This window comes from Physeter macrocephalus, unplaced genomic scaffold, assembly GCF_002837175.3.
Source record: "Physeter macrocephalus isolate SW-GA unplaced genomic scaffold, ASM283717v5 random_9, whole genome shotgun sequence".
NCBI lineage: Eukaryota > Metazoa > Chordata > Mammalia > Artiodactyla > Physeteridae > Physeter > Physeter macrocephalus.
Window position 1 is genome coordinate 51296 of NW_021145295.1, and position 19343 is coordinate 70638.

Here is a 19343-nt window from a genome sequence, read left to right on the forward strand (position 1 = left end):
TGTTCCTATGAATTGTGTGTATATATATATATATATATATATATATATATATATATTTTTTTTTTTTTTTTTTGTCATACCTCACAGCTTGTGGGATCTTAGTTCCCTGACCAGTGATTGAACCTGGGCCCTCAGCAGTGAGAGCATGGAGTCCGAACTACTGGACCGCCAGGGAATTCCCTGAATTGTATAGTTTTGGACATCACTATGAATGAATGGTATTTTTTTCCCATTTCCACTTCCAGCTGGTTTTACCTCAAATACAGAAGAACTATTGGTTTTTGTATGCAGCCATGTGCCTTAGGAAATTAGAAAATTAGAATCTCTTGGGTCTTCTAGGTTGACAATTCCTGCTGAGCTCTCCTTTTCAAACATTTACACTGATCATTCAAGTCCTTGTCATCTTGTTTTTGCTGTAACCACCAAAAATAATGATACCTGCAGCAAGGGTGGGCAACATCTTTCTCCTTCCTTTAACAAAAGTAACTTCAGTATTTCACCATTTAAAATGACATTTGCTGTGGTTTTGTAGTTAGGCTTACCATTCTTAGATGCTATCCTATCTATTTTTAAAAATGTTTATTAGAAATAGCTATTGGATTTGATAAAATGCTTTGGCCAAAATGCTTTGGCCCTTTTTGAAAAATCATATGGCTATCTTTTAGATTTCTAGATGTAATGAATTACCTTGGGAATATTTAGAAATTGAACTATTCTTACATCTTTAGAATAAATAGTACTTGGGTATAGTATTTTTCTTCTGAGAAGTGGTCACGTTTTTAGAATCTTTGCATCTTATCTGTTGGTGAGAGCTAGATTGTGGTAACATTTTCTTTTTTTCCTTCCTTTTTTTCTTTTTTAAAAAGGAAATTACAAGGGTTTTATTCTTTCTTTTTCTCTGAGTTTGTTTTTGAAGTCTCATTCTTTTCTTTTTTAAAAAACGTTTTTCCCCAGTTGTATTGAGATATAATTGACATACAGCACTGTATAAGTTTAAGGTGTATGTACAGCATGACTTGACTTAGGTATATCATAAAATGATGACCGCAATAAGTTTAGTGAACATTAATCATCTCATATAGATACAAAATTTTTAAAAAAGAAAAAAATTGTTTCCTTGTGATGATAACTCAGAATTTACTCTCTTAACAAACATATGGCACATATAACATATAGCAGTTTGAATTATTTCAATCATGTTGTACATTATATCCCTAGTACTTATTTATCTTATAACTGGAAGTGTGTACCTTTTGACTGCCTTCATCCAATTCCCCTGCCCCCATCCCTACCCCTTCTGGTGACCACAAATCTGATCTCTTTTTCTATGGGTTTGTTTGTTTGTTTCTGCAGTATAATTGACCTACATTAGTTGCTGGCGTACAATGTAGTGATCTGATATTTCTATACATTAAAAAAGGATCACCATGTGGTAACATTGTTTTGAAATATTCTGTGTTATTTCTATGTTGTAGTGAAGGGGGTCAGGTTCCCACATCACCTCCTTCTGCCACCTTGACTAAAAGGCCAAACTCCCTCATTTTTTCTATATCCTTTTTTTTTGGCTGCGTTGGGTCTTCGTTGCTGCGTGCAGGCTTTCTCTAGTTGCCGTGAGCAGGGGCTACTCTTCGTTGTGGTGCCCGGGCTTCTCACTGAGGCGGCTTCTCTTGTTGCGGAGCACAGGCTCTAGGCGCGCGGGTTTCAGTAGTTGTGGCAAATGGGCTTAGTTGCTCCGCGGCATGTGGGATCTTCCTGGACCAGAGCTTGAACCCGTGTCCCCTGCATTAGCAGGCGAATTCTTAACCACTGCGCCACCAGGGAAGTCCTGGGCTATTTTTTATTTTTTATGATTTTTAAAAATTAATTAATTAATTAATCAAGGCTGCGTTGGGTCTTCATTCCCGTGTGTGGGCTTTCTCTAGTTGTGGTGAGCGGGGGCTACTCTTTATTGCAGTGCGCGGGCTTCTTGTTGCGGTGCCTTCTCTCGTTGCGGAGCATGGGCTCTAGGTACGTGGGCTTCAGTAGTTGTGGCACGTGGGCTCAGTAGTTGTGGCTCACGGGCTTAGTTGCTCTGCGGCATGTGGGATCTCCCTGGACCAGGGCTCGAACCTGTGTCCCCTGTATTGGCAGGCAGATTCTTAACCACTGTGCCACCAGGGAAGTCCCCTGGGCTATTTTTAAAAAAGTCAAGTCCTATGATGCCTGTGGTTTTCAACTTGCGTTTTTCATTTAAGATTATGCTCTGATTATTTGCTTACCTCATTACATATTCCTCAACACTTAAGAGTATTTTGGCCTCTATATGAAGGTGATGCAGAGAGAAAAGACCCTAGGTCAGATTTTCACAATCCGAAGAAACCTACGTGACTGGTCTCCCAAGTCCCCTCATGTCCCCTCCCAGTCACCCCACCACAAGGGCAATCCCACTGTCCAGACTCTTAATAGCGGACCTTAATTTCTTCTGTTCCTTTTTTTTTTTTTTTTTTGGCGGTACGCGGGCCTCTCACTGCTGTGGCCTCTCCCGTTGCGGAGCACAGGCTCCGGACGCGCAGGCTCAGCGGTCATGGCTCACGGGCCCAGCCGCTCCGCGGCACGTGGGATGCTCCCGGACCGGGGCACGAACCCGTGTCCCCTGCATCGGCAGGCGGACTCTCAACCACTGCGCCACCAGGGAAGCCCTCTTCTGTTCCCTTTTAAATGTCCTATAATTGGAATAACCAATCTGTCCTTTTTTATGTTCAACTTCTTTCACTCAAAACAATGTATGTGAGATTTCTCTATAGTGTTGACCTCATTCTCACTGATGTGTTGAACGGGTGTAAATAAGTCAGAATTTCTATTTCTATTCGTTCATGTTAATATAGTGATGAATACACACTTGATATTCATTATTCTGTTGATGGGCATTTGGATGGTTTCTGGTTTGGGGTGAGTATAAACACTTGGACCTCTTGAGTATATTTGTCAGGGTGGAATTGTTGAGTTGCCTTCAAGATATGGATCGTTTCTGCAAGTGGTTGTGACATATTCACCTTTTAAATTTCAGCCATTCTTGTGGGTCTGGACACCATTTCTAATGGCTGGATAGGATACCACTGTATGAATATTCAATTGATTAATTTAAACCACCATTTGGGTTGTTTTCAGCTTCGACTCTTCTAAAAAATATTGTGATGAACATCCTTGAGTACTTTTCTTTATGCACTTGTAACTGCCCCCTAGCAATCACCTTTTTGGTTATTTCCAGTTTTGTTTTTAGGTACAAAATAACACTGGATATATGTAAAATAAATAACCAACAAGGGCCTACAGTATAGCACAGGGAACTATACTGAATACCTTGTAATAACCTATAATGGAAGAGAATGTAAAAAAAGAATATATATGTATATATATGTATATATGTATATCTATTTATGTATGTATAACTGAATCACTTCTATATACACCTGAAACTAAGACAGCATTGTAAATCAACTATATTTCAATAAAAATTAAAAAAACCCCCACTGGAATAGACTTCCTTGCACATTCATCTTTTTGTTTTTTTTTTAAATCCAAAAACGTGTGTGGAGGAGATTCACTGACAATTGTAGCAGAACTGCCAATTCTTAAAAAAATTAATTAAGTTATTTATTTTTGGCTGCATTGGGTCTTAGTTGCTGCACGCGGGCTTTTCTCTAGTTGCAGCGAGCAGGGGCAACTCTTCATTGTGGTACGCAGGCTTCTCACTGCGATGGCTTCTGTTGTTGTGGAGCACGGGCTCTAGGCGCACGGGCTTCAGTAGTTGTGGCACGCGGGCTCAGTAGTTGTGGCTCGCTGGCTCTAGAGCGCAGACTCAGTAGTTGTGGCGCACGGGCTTAGTTGCTCCGCGGCATGTGGGATCTTCCCGGACCAGGGCTCGAACCCATGTCTCCTGCATTGGCAGGCGGATTCTTAACCACTGCACCACCAGGGAAGCCCCAAAGTACTTCTGAAAGCCAGTCATCGCCTCATTCCTCCCTCTACCACCCTTCCATCTGTCATTGATCTATCCATCATCTATGTTATCCCCCATTCATTCACTGATCCATCCAGCCATTCATCAATCCACCTCCTATTCATTGATCTCTTTACCAATTCCTTCATTCACACACATTTACCTACTCAGATTTCATCCATCCATCTGCCCTCCCTCCATCTATCCATCTATCCTGCCACCCACCCACCCATCCACGCATCTATCCATCCACCCACCTACTCATCTAACCATCCATCCATTCCTCCATCCACCCACACATCCATCAATTTATCTGTTTACTCACTCATCCATCCGTTCATCCATCCATGTGTCCATTTCCTTATTTACTTATCTGTTCATCAATTCATTCATCAACTTCATTTACTCATCCATTTGCAGCCCTACCCTTCATCCATTCCTCCAACCCATCCAGCATTCATTCGTCCACTGATTTATCTATTCAGTATCTAGCCATGCGACCATCTATCCATCCAACTTTCAATCCACTCACCCACTCATTTATTGGTCAAGCTGGCCACCCAGCCAATACCTGTTCAAAACCTGGAGCCAAGCCCTGTGACTGAGATAGGGCCACAGAAGTGACTCAGACTTGGTTCCCTCCCTCTGGGAATTCACAGTCGATGGAGAAAAGCAAATAATAACACCAGGTGCACGCACACACAAACAGGATATTTCCAAAATACTGTGATCAGTGCTGTACTCACAGTATGTTCCAGATACAGAAGAAGGTCGAAAAGCAGATAGGTGGTCAGACAGTCAGGTGAGAACGTGCCCTGTGTGCTGATGTTGAAGTAGCCACAGGATGATGAGGGAGACACGGGTACCAAAGGCCACCTGGGCATGTGGCTGGGTGAGAGGGCCTGCAAAGGAGAGGAGGAAGAGTACAAGGCGCCAGGAGCAAGAAGATGTAGGTTCTGGGGTGAGTACCCGCCCCAGCCAGGAGGCCTCATGTGTACATTACGCCGCTCCCTGACCACTTCCCTATAACCCCCCACAGGCAGAGATGAGCCGCCTAGGAACCAAGACAATGCAGCAAGCAACACAGCTACAGGTGTCACCCAGTGGGCAGAACTCCTATCAGCCCGTCCCCAACCTCCAAGACAAAGTGGGGACACCGCGTCCGCAGCTACAGGTGTCACTCAGTGGACAGAGCTCCTATCAGCCCGTCCGCAATCTCCAAGACAAAGCAGGGACACTGCGTCCACAGCCCCGGCATGAGCCACGTGCGTCCAAGGAGACCCTTCTGCAACAGCCGGACAAGGACAAGATGGTGGCTTGTCATATCCCATGCCTCTGGGCTGTGGTGGAGAGCCAGGTCTTCAAGAATGTCCTGGTGGACGAAATGGACATGATGCTGTCCCATGCAGCCACCCTCATCCAAGCCTCCTGGAGGGGCTACCGGCTCCGGCAGAAGCTAGTCTCTCAGATGATGGCGGCCAAGGCCATCCAGGAGGCCTGGAGACGCTTCAACACCAGGTGCCTCCTCCAGTCTGGCAAGACGGTGGAGAAAAAAGCGAAGGTGGAGGAGGGGGACATCCCTTACCACCCGCCCCAGCAGGTGCGGTTCCAGCATCCGGAAGAGGGCAAGTCCCTTCTGGCCCAGCCCACCATGGTGAGCAAGGAGACCCAGTTTCCTTCCTCCAACAGCCTGGCCGCTTATATCCACCAGCTGGCCCTGCTGCAGTCCCAGGGCATGTCACAGCCGGGTACGTGCTCTGTCGGAGGCCCCAGCGTCGCCTTCCTTCCACGCCAGACCGTTGCCATCAGACTTCTGTGTCCTGTGAATCTAGAGGTGAAGTGCCGCCCGTGCCGGCTGACAAGAACCATCAGAAATGCCTGCCTTGTCCACGTAGAGGGGGACACGATGAAGACCAAGAGAGTAACTGCCAGAGCCAACGAGGCAGGAGCCCCAGGGCCACCACCATCCGGAAGGTGTGCCCAGGCAGTTCAAAGACAACTCAAGATCCAGACCCAGGCCCGCATGGAAGGGCCACCACGGACAGGCCCAGCACCTGTGATAACCAAGACCCCACCCCAGATGTACCCAGCAGCCCCGATGACCAGGAGCCCAGCCCAGACACGCCAGGCAGCCACAATGACCAAGACCCCACTCCAGCCGTGCCCAGCGACCACAGTGACAATAACCAAGACCCCACCCCAGTTGCACCCTGCATCCCCAGTGACCAAGACCCCGCCCCAGACGTGCCCACAAGCCCCAGTGACCAAGACCCCACTCCAGTCATGCCTGGCGGCCATGATGAGCAAGACCCCGCCCCGGCCCTGCCCAGCGACCCCAGTGACCAAGACCTCAGCTCGGATGAGACCATCAGCCTCGATGACCAACACTTCACCCCGGACACGACCGGCAGCCACGATGGCCAAGATCCCACCCCAGTTACGCCTGCTGCCCTCGATGATCAAGTCTCCAACGCAGACACGCCCTGCAGCCACAATGACCAAGGCCCCGCCCCAGACGTGTGCAGTGCCCGTGACGGCCAAGACCCCAGCCCAGGTGCGCCCGGCAGCCACGATGACCAAGACCCCACTGCAGACGTGTCAGGCGGCCGCGATGGCCAAGACCCCATCTCATCAGACACTCCAGGGCGTCTCGGTGACCAAAGCTCCTCCTGCCCAGACACGCCCGGCGGCCATGGTAACCAAGACCCCAGCTCAGGTACGCTCGGTGGCCACCATCCTCAGGACCCTGTGCCTGCCCCCTCCAGCAGCTGGAAATCTCAAACCTGCATCTTCAGCAGCGGCGGCAGCCGGAATTCCCGACACCTCATCCCACACGTGTCTAAGTGGACCGAAGGCCAAGGCTGTGGTGAACGCGAGGCAGGCAGCGGGGGTGACCGAGGTCTCGTCTCACTCATACTTGACTGCGGGAAAAGTGAAATGCTTCCCCCCATCACTTCTGGGGGCTGGGGATCCCAAGGCTCCAGCCAGGCCTCCTTCGGAAGGTGAGAAAATCAAGGCCTTCTCCCAGAAACGGGTGAAAATGGAAACAGCATCTAACATCAGCGTGGCCGTGGAAGTGCCCGTGGTTTCATCCTGGTCAAAAGTGGCTGAGGGCAGGAACAAGCAGACACACCCGAGGACGGATGTCGTGAAGGCCCTGTCCCAGGTATGTGAGCCTATAGAAACAGCTGTGGCACATCTGGGTACATGTCTGCCTCAGGGAAAACCGGCCCCGGGTTCAACCACAGGCTCGCTCCAGGCACGTCTGTTGGCCAAGCTGACCAAGCCCCTGTCCCAGGCACACGTTTCTACCAAGCTGACCAAGGGCCCGTCCCAAGGACATCCACCCCCTGAGCTGACCACAGCCCTAGCCCAGTCACATCTGGGCATGTGTCCGTCCAAGGTGCAGTCCCAGGCACATCTGGCCACAGAAACAGCCAAGAGCCTCCATGCAGCCCGCCAGGCCGCTGAGCTTAGCAGCAAGACCCAGTCCCAACCACTCCTAGTCGAGTTCAAGGCCTCCACCCAGCCCTGCCAGCACGTCGGCGCTCTGCCCCGAGGCAAGCCAGAGGACAGACTGACCCAGCTCCTGTCCCACAGCTACGTGCAGGGCAAGGCCACCCAGGGCCCACGCCAGGGGCCCTCTGAGAGCCAGAACACGCTGGTGCCTCTGCTGGCCTCTGCTGGACACACCACGTGCCATGTCGAATCCTGGGGGGACAGTGGGGCCGCCTGGGCCCAGCCGTCAACAACCAGCCCAGCCCCGCCCTGCCAGGAGGAGCTGGCAGCCTCCCAGCTCGCTTCCCTGTGTGCTGAGCTGGCTGCCCTGCTGGGCTCCCAGGAGAACCTCCGCGCCCTGCTGGCAAAAGCCCTCTCCCAGGGGGAAGTGAGGGCGGCCCTGATCCAGGCCCTGTCCAAAGAGGTCTCGGGAGCCACGATGGCCAAGGCCCTGCCCCAGGGCATCCTGGGCACGGCGCTGGTGAAGGCGCTGTCCTGGGGCAAGCTGGCCACCAGCCTGTCCTGCGCCCTGTCCCGGGGCGAGCTGCAGGCAGAGCTCACTAAGGCCATTCAGGGCAGACTGGCGGACGTGCTCAGCAAGGCCCTGACGGAGGAGGAGCGGGCCACCTTGAACCAGGCCCTGTGTCAGGGTGAGCTGGGCGCAGTCCTCAGCCAGTCCTTTTCTCAGGCGGCCCTGAGGTCTGGAGTCGTCCTCCCCAAGGCTGCCGCGAAAACGGCGGGAAGCGGGGTGACTGCGACGCCGACCCCAGTGGAGGTGGACTGCAGGGGGAGCCCGTCGGCTGCATGGGGGCCCACTCTGGGCCCCCTGAGACTACAGCCCAGCAAGGTCAGGGTTCCCTGGGGTGGGGCCTGGGAGGGTTTCATCACAGGCTGGCCCTCCAGGCTCTCGGAAGAGGTGGGGGATGGGGCCACGCTCGGGGGGTCCCCCTGCTCATCGGTGGTCTCTGTGGGCACCTCCTTGACTGCTGGACTCCTTGACCCCTTGACCATTCATCAGTATCCCGATTGCTGCCCTGGACCCCACTATGTCACAGGAGACACCTAAAGACACCCTAAATCTGTACCTGACCCCCAAGGTCCGTGAGGCAAATGTGTGCCTACACCCAAGGGCTAGTGAACTGGCATCAGATCTCAGTCCCATGGTGAGTGATGTGGACCCCAATTTGCCCAACTCGCCCCCCCAGCAGCCGCCCCCCCAGCCTGTGGCAGCCGCTCACTGCCAATGGCGTGGGCCCAAGCATGAGCTGGCCAGTGGCAGCACTACCCCAAGCGCCCACAATCCACACGAGGTCAGCAGGGTGGCCCCACGTCCATGGGCGTCGTCGGGGGAGGGCAGGGTGGTGGCACCGGGCAAGCTTCCTGGCCTTACAGGTCGTGGGAGGGGCACCCACTCCCACCAGTGTGCCGCCGCCGATGGGGGGTCGGCTGGCGGGTGTCAACCCTCCGGGGTCAGCAGGGTACCTCCTGGTGTGTGTGGACCCTCAGTGGCCAGAGGTCCGCAACAGCCGTCTATGGTCCCCTGAGGAGACCATGCAGGGACCTCGGTCCCCAAATCATAAACGAGCCTCCATGGGCACGAGGGAGATGACCAACAAGGTGACCCCAAGTCCACCACATGCCTCCACGGTGAACAAAGCACAACCACAGGCCCCCAAGGCCTGTGTCATAACCCCCGATCCCCGGCCCGGCTCCGTGGCTCCTGCTCATTGCTGGGTACTCAAGACTCAGGTTGATCCCAGTCTGTTCCGAGCCTCCCCAGGCAATAGGCCGGCACCCACCCTTCCCCGTACAGCCACCCCTGGGCAGGAGAAAAATCAAACACGGGGTACCATTTCCAGTGTTCACTGCCCACAGGAGCTGATGACTAGCCATATACTTAATGAACTGGTGTCCACTTTGCCACAGGGTCCAGACAGTGACCTGGCCAGAAGCTTCTCCCAGGGCTCCACAGTCTACGGCCCCAATATGAGCGATTCCCAGAGCTCACTGCGCAGCTGCAGTTCACTCAGCCTTTCCACCAAGTCTATGACCAGCATGACCGCTGTTGACCTGGTGGAGGAGGAGTCCTGGGAAGCCAGCCTGGACAGGGACCTTCATCTAGATCCTGTCCTCTCTGGGGCGCCTGTGGAGAGGTCCCAGGGACCTGGGAATATGGAAGAGACTGAGAGAGCAGGCCATAGGCACATGACCCCCAACCTCCACGACCAGTCTTCTGCGGCCTCAGAGCTGATCTCCATTCTGCATCACAGTTCAGTGGCCAGTCGCATGACCTTGAGTGTCCACTGGGGCTCAGGTGATGAGGAGATATGTCCTCAGGCCAAAGCTCCATGAATCTGAAGGAGAGCTTGTCCCAGAAACCCTATAGGACTGGGTTGACCAGAAGTCTGTCTTTGAGTAACGTGGTCCCTACGGTCTATCGGTGGCCATCTGTGGCCGGTAGGTTGACCCCATGCCTATCCCAGCCTACAGTAGCCAGTAAGGTCGCCCCAAACCCGGACCAGCTCTCTATGGCCAGTAGAGTGATCGCCAGCCTATCTGAGCCATCTGTGGCCAGTAAGATGACCCCCCAGCCTAAGCCAGATATCCAGGACCAATAGGGTGGCCCCTAGCCTAGCTCAGCCATTGGTGACTGATGGGGTGGTCCCAGCTTTGCACAGCCATTGATGGCCTGTAGGGTGGCCCTCAGCCTAGCCCAGCCATCCATGGCCAGTGTGGTGGCCCCCAGCTTAGCCCAACCACCTGTGACCGGTGGGGTGGCCCTGGGCCTAGCCCAGCCATCTATGACCACTGGGGTGGCCCCCAGCCTTGCCCAGCCACCTGTGAACAGTGGGATGGCCCCTAGCTTAGGCCAGCCACCTGTGACTGATGGAATGACCCCCAGCCTAGGCCAGACATGTAGGGTTGGCGGGGTGGCCCCCAGTCTAGCCCAGTCACCTGTGACCATTGGGGTGGCCCCTAGCCTAGGCCAACAATCTATGACCATTGGGGTGGCCCCCAACCTTGCCCAGCCACCTGTGAACAGTGGGGTGGCCCTTAGCTTAGGCCAACCATCCATGACCATTGGGGTGGCCCCTAGCCTAGGCCAACCATCTATGACCATTGGGGTGGCCTCCAGCCTAGGCCAGCCATCTACGGCTGGTGCGGTGTTCTCCAGCCTAGCCCAGCCATCTGCGGCCAGTAGGGGGACGCCCAGCCTGGCCCAGCCACCTGTGATCAGTGGTATGGGTTGTGCACTCTGTCAGCCAAGTTGGGCCCGTAGGGTGGGTTCAAATCTACTGTCATCAAGGGTGAATGCAGTGGCTCCCAGTCAGCGTCATTCATCTTCTGCCACTGAAGTCACCTCATGTGCGCCATATCCATCAGTGGCTAACAGCATGGGCTGGGGTCTGAGCCAGCCAACTGTGTCTACTAGGGTGGACCCATGTCAAGATCCTCTGATGGTTTGTGGGGTGACCCCAAATCCCCAGGGCCCTGAGTTCAGCAAGGTGGCCCTTGGGTTTCATCAGCCATCCAGTATCAGTGGGAGGCACCCGAGCATGACTGGACAATCTGCTGTCACTGTTTCAGCTCCAAGTCTCTACCAGGCCTCTGCGGCCAGTGGAGAGGACTCTTGTCTGGGCCAGGGAACCAGTATATCTCAGGGGATTCTGTTCAGGGGCGTGGCTACAAGCATGTCCCAGGACACCATGCTGCTGGCATGCTTCCAGATGGCCTCAGGGGACTTTGGCTGCTGGCATGTTCCTAAGTATGTCTCGGGTACCTATGTCCCCTGGCATGTCAGGGAGTATGGGGTGGAGAAGTGTGGTGACTGGTATGGGCCCAGGCCAATCTCAGGTGACCAGGGGCATGGCCCCCATTACATCCTGGGCCTCTGTGGCTGGTGCCCCCTTGATTCATGAACCAGCCTCAGAGGCGGGACCTGGCTTCTCTCCGGCTTCAGTGCCCGGTGGATTGGATGTGAGTTCATCCAAGTTTTCCCTCACCAATGTGGGCCCCGGCATATCTCAGGTCAATGTCGATCTCCCAATATCTTTGGACCGACAGTGTCCTTCTGTGTTTACAATCTCCAAATCCAGTTACCAACAAGCAGATGCTGTCAGCCAGGAGCCTGGGATGGGCATGGCCAGTGGTGTGGTGCCAGGTTCTGTAGCCAGCAGGATGACCACAACTCTGGCCCCAGGTACTATGGCCAGTGCCATCACCCCTAGTCTTCTCCCAGGGTCTGTGATCAGGGGTGTGAGCCAGAGCCTTCCTCAAGGGTCCATGATGAGTTGTGTGGCCTCCAGCCTTCCCCAAGGTGATATGGTCAGTCGTGTGGTTCAGACGCTTCCCCCAGGGTCCGTGATCAGTGGCATGGGTCAGGGCCTTCCTCCAGGTTCTGGGGCCAGTGGCATGGCCAGAACCCTGCCTCTGAGTTCTGTCACGACTGCAGTGTCCCCCAGTCTGACTGCAGCATCCGGTGCTGGTGGGAAGAGGCAAGGTCTCTCTGTAAGACCCTCAGCTAGTCTAACTTCTCCAAGCCTGCTCCTAGGTTCAGCGGCAAGTGGGGTGGGCTCAAGTATCCCTCCTTGTCCTGTGGCCTCTAGTGTGGACCCAGCATCTATGCCTGGGGGACTCAGCCTCCTTCCAGGCATCCCGTACCCCTGGCCTGGCTCAAGCTCATCTCCAGGAAGCTAATGGCACGGCCAAGGGAGTGTACCAAGTGCCTACGGTTCTGCAAAGAGCCTCACAGTTGAGCCAAGCTCTTGGGATGATGCCGTTTGAGACCACAGGCCACCAGACTGTGATGAAGCCAGAGGACCTGGACAAGGCTTTGCCCCAGGGGTCCATATCCAAATGGGAGTCCGAGGTCCTTGAGGCAACCCCGTGGATGTCCCACAGTCCCTTGGCAACTGACATCGATCATAGTCAAGAATTCCCTGCAGAGGATGAGACTCTTCCCAAATACCAAATGCTGCTCTTGGAGGAGGTGGCTCCCAGCCAAGCTATGTCTATGACCGGTGGCATGGCCTCTGTCCCTCCCCAGTCCCCGAGTTTTGCCAAGCACTCCATGGCCAGGGGTGGCACCCCAACTGTGCATCAGAGGTCAGCCAGCAATCGGGGGGCCCCCAGTTCCCACCCTGTGGCCGCTAGTGGGGTCCCCGGTGTGCAGACAGGGTCTGTCAAGGGCACCTTGGTTCATCAACAGACATCAGTGTCTCACACTGAACCCCGGAGCCCCTCCGTGGTTTATGTTGTGCCCCAGAGCCCCTCGGCTTATCAAAAGGCTTTGGAGGCTCACATTATGCCCCAGAGCCCCTCGGTGGCTCACATGTCCCGGAGCCATTCCCATGGGACGATGGCTTCTACTGTCATCTCAGGGTCACCCAAGCTGGCCCACGGCAGTACTATGGCAACCGGTTCACACCCAGGGTCTGTGGCTGGGATGAGGACCCCAAGCACTTCCCGGAAGTCAGGGGCCGCCAGCGTGGCCTCACATGTGCCACTTCACCCACCCCTGGTTAGAGGGGTGGCATCCAGAGGGCTCCAGAAGGAAGCCATCCCCAGCGCGCTCCAGAAGCCAGTGTCTGGGGGTCTGATTCAGGACGGCCATGAGTCCCTTGGCCCTAGAAAATCCTTCAGGGCCACGCACGATGTCCCTTTCCCACAAATGCCAGACAATTCTGTGGCTGGGACTGTGCCCGCCCGTCAGGAGCAGGAGGATGCCCCCAGGTGCTCACAGGAAGTTCCTAAACAGTCCACAGGTGCATCGCTGGCCGTAACGCCAAGAATCCACACTGGTGAGGTGGCACAACGGATGGTCATCCCTAGGCTGAGTCCGGGGGTTCGGAGGGTGTGTCTCTGGGCTGTGAGTCTTCACCGAGTGGTTCCCGGCGGCCCCTTTTTAACCAGGAGTCGCCGCTGGTGTCTCGGAATTCCCTTAGCTCCGTGGTTCCTGCAGACAATCACGGGGCATCCCTGACTCCCGCTGTACTCCAGGGTCCTGAGGACGCTGGCGTGTCCGGCAGCCAAGCGTGGAACTCTGCCGTCCCCAGTGTAGCGGTCGGGCCCAGGAACAGCACTGCGGTCCCTGGCGGCGCGTGGGAGCCAGCCAGGAGCGCTGTGCCGTGGGACGTCATGGCAGCGGTGGATCCCAGACAGCCGGGGGAGCTGGTGGCGTCGGTGCAGGCTGTGGAGGAGATAATCATCCACGCGGTGGTCATCATCCAGGCGTGTTCACGTGGCTTCCTGGTGCGCCATACCATCAAGGTGTGGCGTCAGTGGGCCATCACCATCCAGGCTGCCTGGCGTGGCTACCGTGTACGGCGGGACCTGGCCCGGCTCTGCAGAGCCACCACAATCATCCAGGCTGCGTGGCGAGGCTTCTGCATCGGCCGGAGCTGCACCCAGCAAATGCTGCTCCCAGGCATGTGGGCTGAGAGGGGCAGCGGGGCCAGGACAGCGTCTGACCACCGCTGCTTCCAGTCCTGCCAGCCACACGACTGTAGTCTCTGCCAGTCACTGAGCTCCGGGCTGGGGAGCCCACCCAGCGTGGTGATGCTTGTGGGTTCCAGCTCCCGCACGTGCCACATTTGCGGCCATACCCTGCCCACCCGGGTGGTGCATGGCACGGGCCAGGGTGCTGCAGGTCAGGCCGGCGTGCCACGGGGCTGCATCACCCAGTCAAACCCCCGGAGCCTCCGGCAACCCCATCACCAGAACAAGGCAGCCACGGCCATCCAGTCAGCCTGGAGGGGCTTCACTGTACGCTGCCGGCTGAAGCAGCAGCACTTAGCAGCCAAGACGCTTCAAGCCACCTGGCGCGGCCGTTGCACCCGGGCCTCTCTCACCACGGATGCGCTCTTGGGACCAGCAGCGTGGGACAACTCACGGCACATGCAGTGGCCAGGTGTCTAGGACCTTGGCTTACCAGTGGGGGAACACCAGGGGAGGAGCCATGTGGCTCTCTGGGTCTAATGAATAAAGCCCTCCACAGTCTGGATCTTGGTCTACCTGTGCTTAGGGGGGTGTCTCGGGCATGGTGCGAGGGAAGATGAGAGGGATCTGGAATATCCTGGACAGGAGGGGCCCAAAACTTCCAACCCTGCAGTTGGCACCTAGGGTCTGTGGCTGGAATGGGGACCCCAAACCTTTCCCGGAGGTCAGGGCTGCCAGCGTGGCCTCATATGTACCATCATAGTCATCCACGGCTAGCAGGGCAGCATCCAGTCGGTTCCAGATGGAAGTACTCCAGAAGCCAGTGTCTGGGGACCCGGCCTAGCATGGCCACAGTGAGTCCCTTGGCCCTGGAAAATCCTACAGGTGCATGCATGGGTGCCTCATTCAGGAAATACTAGAGGGTTCCAGCCACATCCAGATTTGGGGGGATGCTGGGCCCACCCCCAAGGGGCCCCGATCTGGGTGAGATAGAGCCGTACACAGACATCCCCAGCCGGTGGGATCAGGGACAGGGCAGAGAAGGAGAGAGGGGGCTCGGAGCCCAGAGGGGGCAGCCTGGCCAAGAGGAGGGGTAGAGGGGGGTGACAGCGTGGGTTTGGGGCAGCCGTAGATGGGGCACAGAGTGATGGGGGCTCCAGGGGGAACTAGAAGGGGCAGAGGGTGTCCTGAGGGGATAGGCAGAGTGTAAAGGCTTCAGGGTCATGAATCAGGAGGGTTTGTTAGGAGAGGTGGAGGGGTCCAAGTGGAGAGCGGGTCAAGAATGTCGCCCCTGGTGAACCGTAGCGCCTCCCAGAGGCCCTGCGTCCGGAAGCCCTGCCTCCGCCTCGCCCCTGAGCAGCTCCGCCCTCCGCCAGCAGGGGGCGCACAGGTGTAAAGAGCAGGCACCTGGCCGCACACCTGTGCGGAGCCCGCAGTCCCCCCTCCCCACGCAGGAATGGCGGGCTCCCAGCTGCCGCAGCCTCTTCTGTTGCTGACTCTGGTGCTGCTGCTGAAACCTGATGGGAGTTCCGGAACTACCAGTGTCACCCCTACAGGTAAGTACAGCTAAGAAGGAGATCCAGCTTCCAGGAAGCTGGAGGGGGCATATGGCCTAGCCACACACCTGGCATCTGGACTCCTCCCTTAGGCCACGCTGCTCTGCCACTCCATCCCTCCCCCCAAAAGGGCTGCTCCTTCTCCCAGAAGCAAGGTGGGGAAGGTCATGAGAACTGTGGGAGAACCACCACCCTTCCACCCCTGCCCTGCCCCAGCCCTGAGGCTGCCAGTTCCGCCACCCCAGCATAACCTGAACCAGCGAGAGGCTGGTGAATGCCTCATACCCAGTTTGAGGTTCCGTTTCAAATCTCAGTTTTTCTTAGCCAGACCCCAAAGGGAGAAGTGTGAGGTCCCCAGGACCATGGGGGTGCGGGCGGGAGAAGTGCTCACTTCCTGGTCACTGAGCTTCTATGGCTCCCAGGAGAAGTTCTTGGCACCTGACTTAATTTCTTCCTGCTCCCCTATAAGACAGTTCCCACGGTGGAGAAGTCATTGTCATCTCTCTCTCTGACCCATGTCCCAGCCCCAAACCTGGAATATCAGAATGGAGGCCACCACACGTGAGACTCTTATAGCAGACAAGGGCTTCACTCAGAAGGCACCACATTTATCCCCATTTCATAGCTCTGGAAACTGAGGCTCAGGCAAGCCGAGTCTCCCAGCCTGTGCCAGACCCAGATTAGAACCAGTTGGCTTGGCTCATGCCAGTCTCCTGGTCTAGGAGTCTCTGGGCAAAGCAAACTCCTGGCACGGTGCATAGAAACAGCCCCATTTTACCTTCTGGTCAATCCTCCAGCAGCTCGTGAGTGCCTGCTCTGTGCCAGGCACTCAGTAGAGTTTATATCCTCAACAACCTCCTCCTTGCAGGCCCACTAGTTTTCCTCAGTTTGCTTTAGAAGTTCAACTCCTCAGAGGTCTAGCTTGGCTTGGGGTCCACTGTGGCCCCTGAGTCATCTTCATTTCAGCAGAAACCTCTTGTCATCTGTATTCCTCCTCAAACAGTGGTGGGATGCATTTTGGGGAGGCTGAACTCTTAGTCCTTGACTCCTTGGAGGTCTTTGAGGGGCCTTCTTCCCACTTTCCACTCCCCTGGGGCCAGACTCGCTACCATTCTGAGCCTCAGTTCCCCACCAGTAAAATGGGGATGAAGTCAGGCCAGCACTCCATGCCTCTTCTAGACTCATCTGTCATCCCCGCGGGGCCTGGGAAACTGGACAGAGAAACAGGGTCGGCATGTGGACCCTGCCCCCTCCTGGGGCCAGTGCCAGATATTATTTCCGCATTTCTGCTGGTTGGGGTGAGGCAGGGGAGGAAGCACAAAGATTGATCCAGGGCAGAGTGGATGGGGTGGGGCAGGGAGTGGTTGATGAATGAACTTGCAAGCAGTTAAAGTGCCCAGCAGCCTGGAACTGGGAAGGAAGCGATTGTGGGGGGCAGCCCATGAAATCTTTACCCACCCTCAGCCTGGCCCCTGGGCTCCGTGTCTAGGATGGGGTAGAAGCTAGGAAGAAGCTGGAGCAAGGTAGTGGGGGTTCCAGAGTCTTAGAGCCCAGGCCTCTGTGCCCCCAATAAAACTCTGAGTTTAGCCATGGGGACCTTCCAGGTACCTGGGGAAGCAGATTAGGGCTGATCCTCCTTGGGAGCTCAGCGGCGGATCTCTGCCGTCAAACATCACCTTGTACCAGACCTGCGTGAGCTCTCAGAAACTCTGACTTCCTGTGATGTGCGTTTTACAGACAAGGAATCTGAGTCCCAGAAGGTTTAAAAGAGTTGCTCAGCATGCTGCTTGGGTTGCAGCCATTCCCTATATCCAGAGATTTCTAGACCCCTGAAGCAAGAGTAGGGGGCAGGGAGGGTCCACCCTGAACTGGAACCCTGGCTGTGGGAGTTCAGATAAGGCAATTCAGACAAGGGCATCTCAGTTTCCCACTGAGCACTCACGTGGTGCACTAAATCCTCCAAGTCTCCCTAAGTGGTGGGTGTCGTCTATCTGACATAATAGGGAAAGAGGCATCCAGAGGGGAGTCTGGGCCAGGATCTCAAGCCCTTGTTCCTAATCATCTTCTCCCTGCACCCCAAAGGTGTTTCCTTTTCAGGTGTTACAACCTCAGAGGTGGCGACCTTGACTTACGAATCTCTGACTTCTCCCTCCAGCCACCCCTCCCCTTCTTCAGTGGAAAACTACGACAGCCAAGAGAGCCCAGAGACAGGCTCCACCCCCGACCCTAGCACCCCTAGTTCAGAGGCAGGTTCCATAACCCCCTCAAATTCAGGGGGACCCTCCACCATGCAGCCCACCTCCTCAAAAGCAGAGACAATCACTCACTCCAGCTCTGGTTCTCCCAGTTCAGAGCACACCCTCACCTCCCACTCTAGCCCCCTGAGTTCCATCTCCTTGACCACCCTGCATCGGAGCCCCACTCACCCCAATCCCAGCACGGTGCCTTCCTCCGTGTCCTCGGCCACCACTGACGGGACATCCGTGGCCTCTGACCTTGGTGAGTATTGAGACATTTGGGCAGATGGGGGATGGTTGCGGATACCAGGGTGCAGTTCTGAGGTTGGCCACCAGGGGGAGACACAGTCCTAAGAATATGCTGGGAAGGACCTCTTCTCCCACCCCAGCATCACCTAAACCTCTTCAGACCTTCTTCATTCCAAGCACGTTTTATTAAGCACCTATCCTGTGTTGGGCCCTGTGAGACACAGTTATGTTGGGAGACAGGTTATAAGTAAACTTCGTATTTGTTTATAAAAGAACAAAGTAGAGCAGGATAAGGGGTTGGAATGTGAGTGCAAAGGTTTTGAAATTTTTAAAGACTATTCAGCCAAGGTCTTGGTTTGAAGGAGGCGAACGAGGGAGCCACACAGGTAGCTAGGGGGAGAACAGCCCAGGCAGTGAGCACAGCAAGTGCAAAGGCCCTGAGGTAGGACTGCGCCTGGTGCATCTGAGGAAGAGTGAGATGGCTGGAATGGGGCGAGTGGGGGTACTGGTGGGGGGCAGTGAGGGTGGGGAAGTTGCAGGGTGTGATCATACAGGGCCCCAGGGGTCCAATAGAGGCCAAGCATTTTCAGAGGCTCTAGAAAAATCTGTCATTCAAAATAATACATTGTCTCCAAAGCATGAAAAGAAGAGTGCAAACACGAAGCGTAATAACATTTTGCTTAAAGTCACAGGATATAGACCATCTTCACGAAGTGTCAAATTTTGCATGTATCCTCAGAAAGTCGCTGCATTTGGGAACAGAGTTCTAGGTTGGATTATTTTTTTCACTTTGCAAGAACTCCCAGAAGTGGCCAACAATGGCTGTGGAAACACAGTGAACAAAATTGATTGCTTGTAGACAAATATATTCAAAAGAAAAAGAAAAAAGAAAAGAAAAACAAAAGTAAAAGGATAAAAATGTGCTTGAAAAAATGGTTACAGCAGAGACTGGAGAGGGAATTAAGCACAACTTCCTGAGAGGGGACTTAAAGGCACTGGGCCCTGGTGGGTGTCTCCGCCTTAGAAGGGATGGGGTCTAGGGCTGACTCAGAGCTCCCCTCCAGGTGATACTGGGGCCCCCGAGTTGCACAGGAACCCAGGTGTGGTGGTGGCCGTGTGTCTGCTGGTGTCTGTTTTGCTCATCGGATGTGTGATAATGGCCGTGAGGTGCTGCCACAGAGGCGTGTCTGAGTTGGATGAGGTATCCATGGGGTTGGGGGGAGGCTAGGCTGGGGGGATTGCCCTCCCAAGCAGGGCAGGGCCCTGCTGCAAAGCCCACTGGTGCCTGAATAACCTCTTGTATGTGTTCCTCCCTCAGGAGCTCGTGAGCCAAAGGTCATCCTCTGCCTATCACACACTGAAGTAATCCTCAAGAGGCTGGGATGG

The 19343-nt window shown here is 55.0% G+C and overlaps 2 protein-coding genes across 2 annotated transcripts; both read left to right on the top strand.

Moving 5' to 3' along the window:
- Positions 1–5024: 5024 nt before the first annotated feature.
- IQCN (IQ motif containing N) lies at positions 5025–14395 on the top strand. Its single transcript, XM_024134346.1, has 2 exons — positions 5025–8324; positions 13478–14395. Exons 1-2 carry the CDS (start codon positions 5025–5027, stop codon positions 14393–14395), a joined length of 4218 nt encoding a protein of 1405 aa, XP_023990114.1.
- A 953-nt stretch (positions 14396–15348) lies between these two features.
- On the top strand, positions 15349–19323 carry CIST1 (colon, intestine and stomach enriched 1). The gene is made up of 4 exons (XM_007116998.2): positions 15349–15471; positions 17554–17954; positions 19009–19158; positions 19276–19323. The coding sequence occupies exons 1-4, from the start codon at positions 15372–15374 to the stop codon at positions 19321–19323; spliced, it is 699 nt and encodes a 232-aa protein (XP_007117060.1). The 5' UTR covers positions 15349–15371.
- Positions 19324–19343: the final 20 nt, after the last annotated feature.

Bases quoted from the DNA above. Each gene is read 5' to 3' on its own strand.
- CIST1 (XM_007116998.2), top strand. From the start codon at position 15,372: ATGGCGGGCTCCCAGCTGCCGCAGCCTCTTCTGTTGCTGACTCTGGTG. The intron at 17,955-19,008 runs GTGGCCTCTGAC...GGGCTGACTCAG, and splicing joins CCACCACTGACGGGACATCC to AGCTCCCCTCCAGGTGATAC. The intron at 19,159-19,275 runs GTATCCATGGGG...TTCCTCCCTCAG, and splicing joins GCGTGTCTGAGTTGGATGAG to GAGCTCGTGAGCCAAAGGTC.
- IQCN (XM_024134346.1), top strand. From the start codon at position 5,025: ATGAGCCGCCTAGGAACCAAGACAATGCAGCAAGCAACACAGCTACAG. The intron at 8,325-13,477 runs GTCAGGGTTCCC...GCTGTACTCCAG, and splicing joins TGAGACTACAGCCCAGCAAG to GGTCCTGAGGACGCTGGCGT.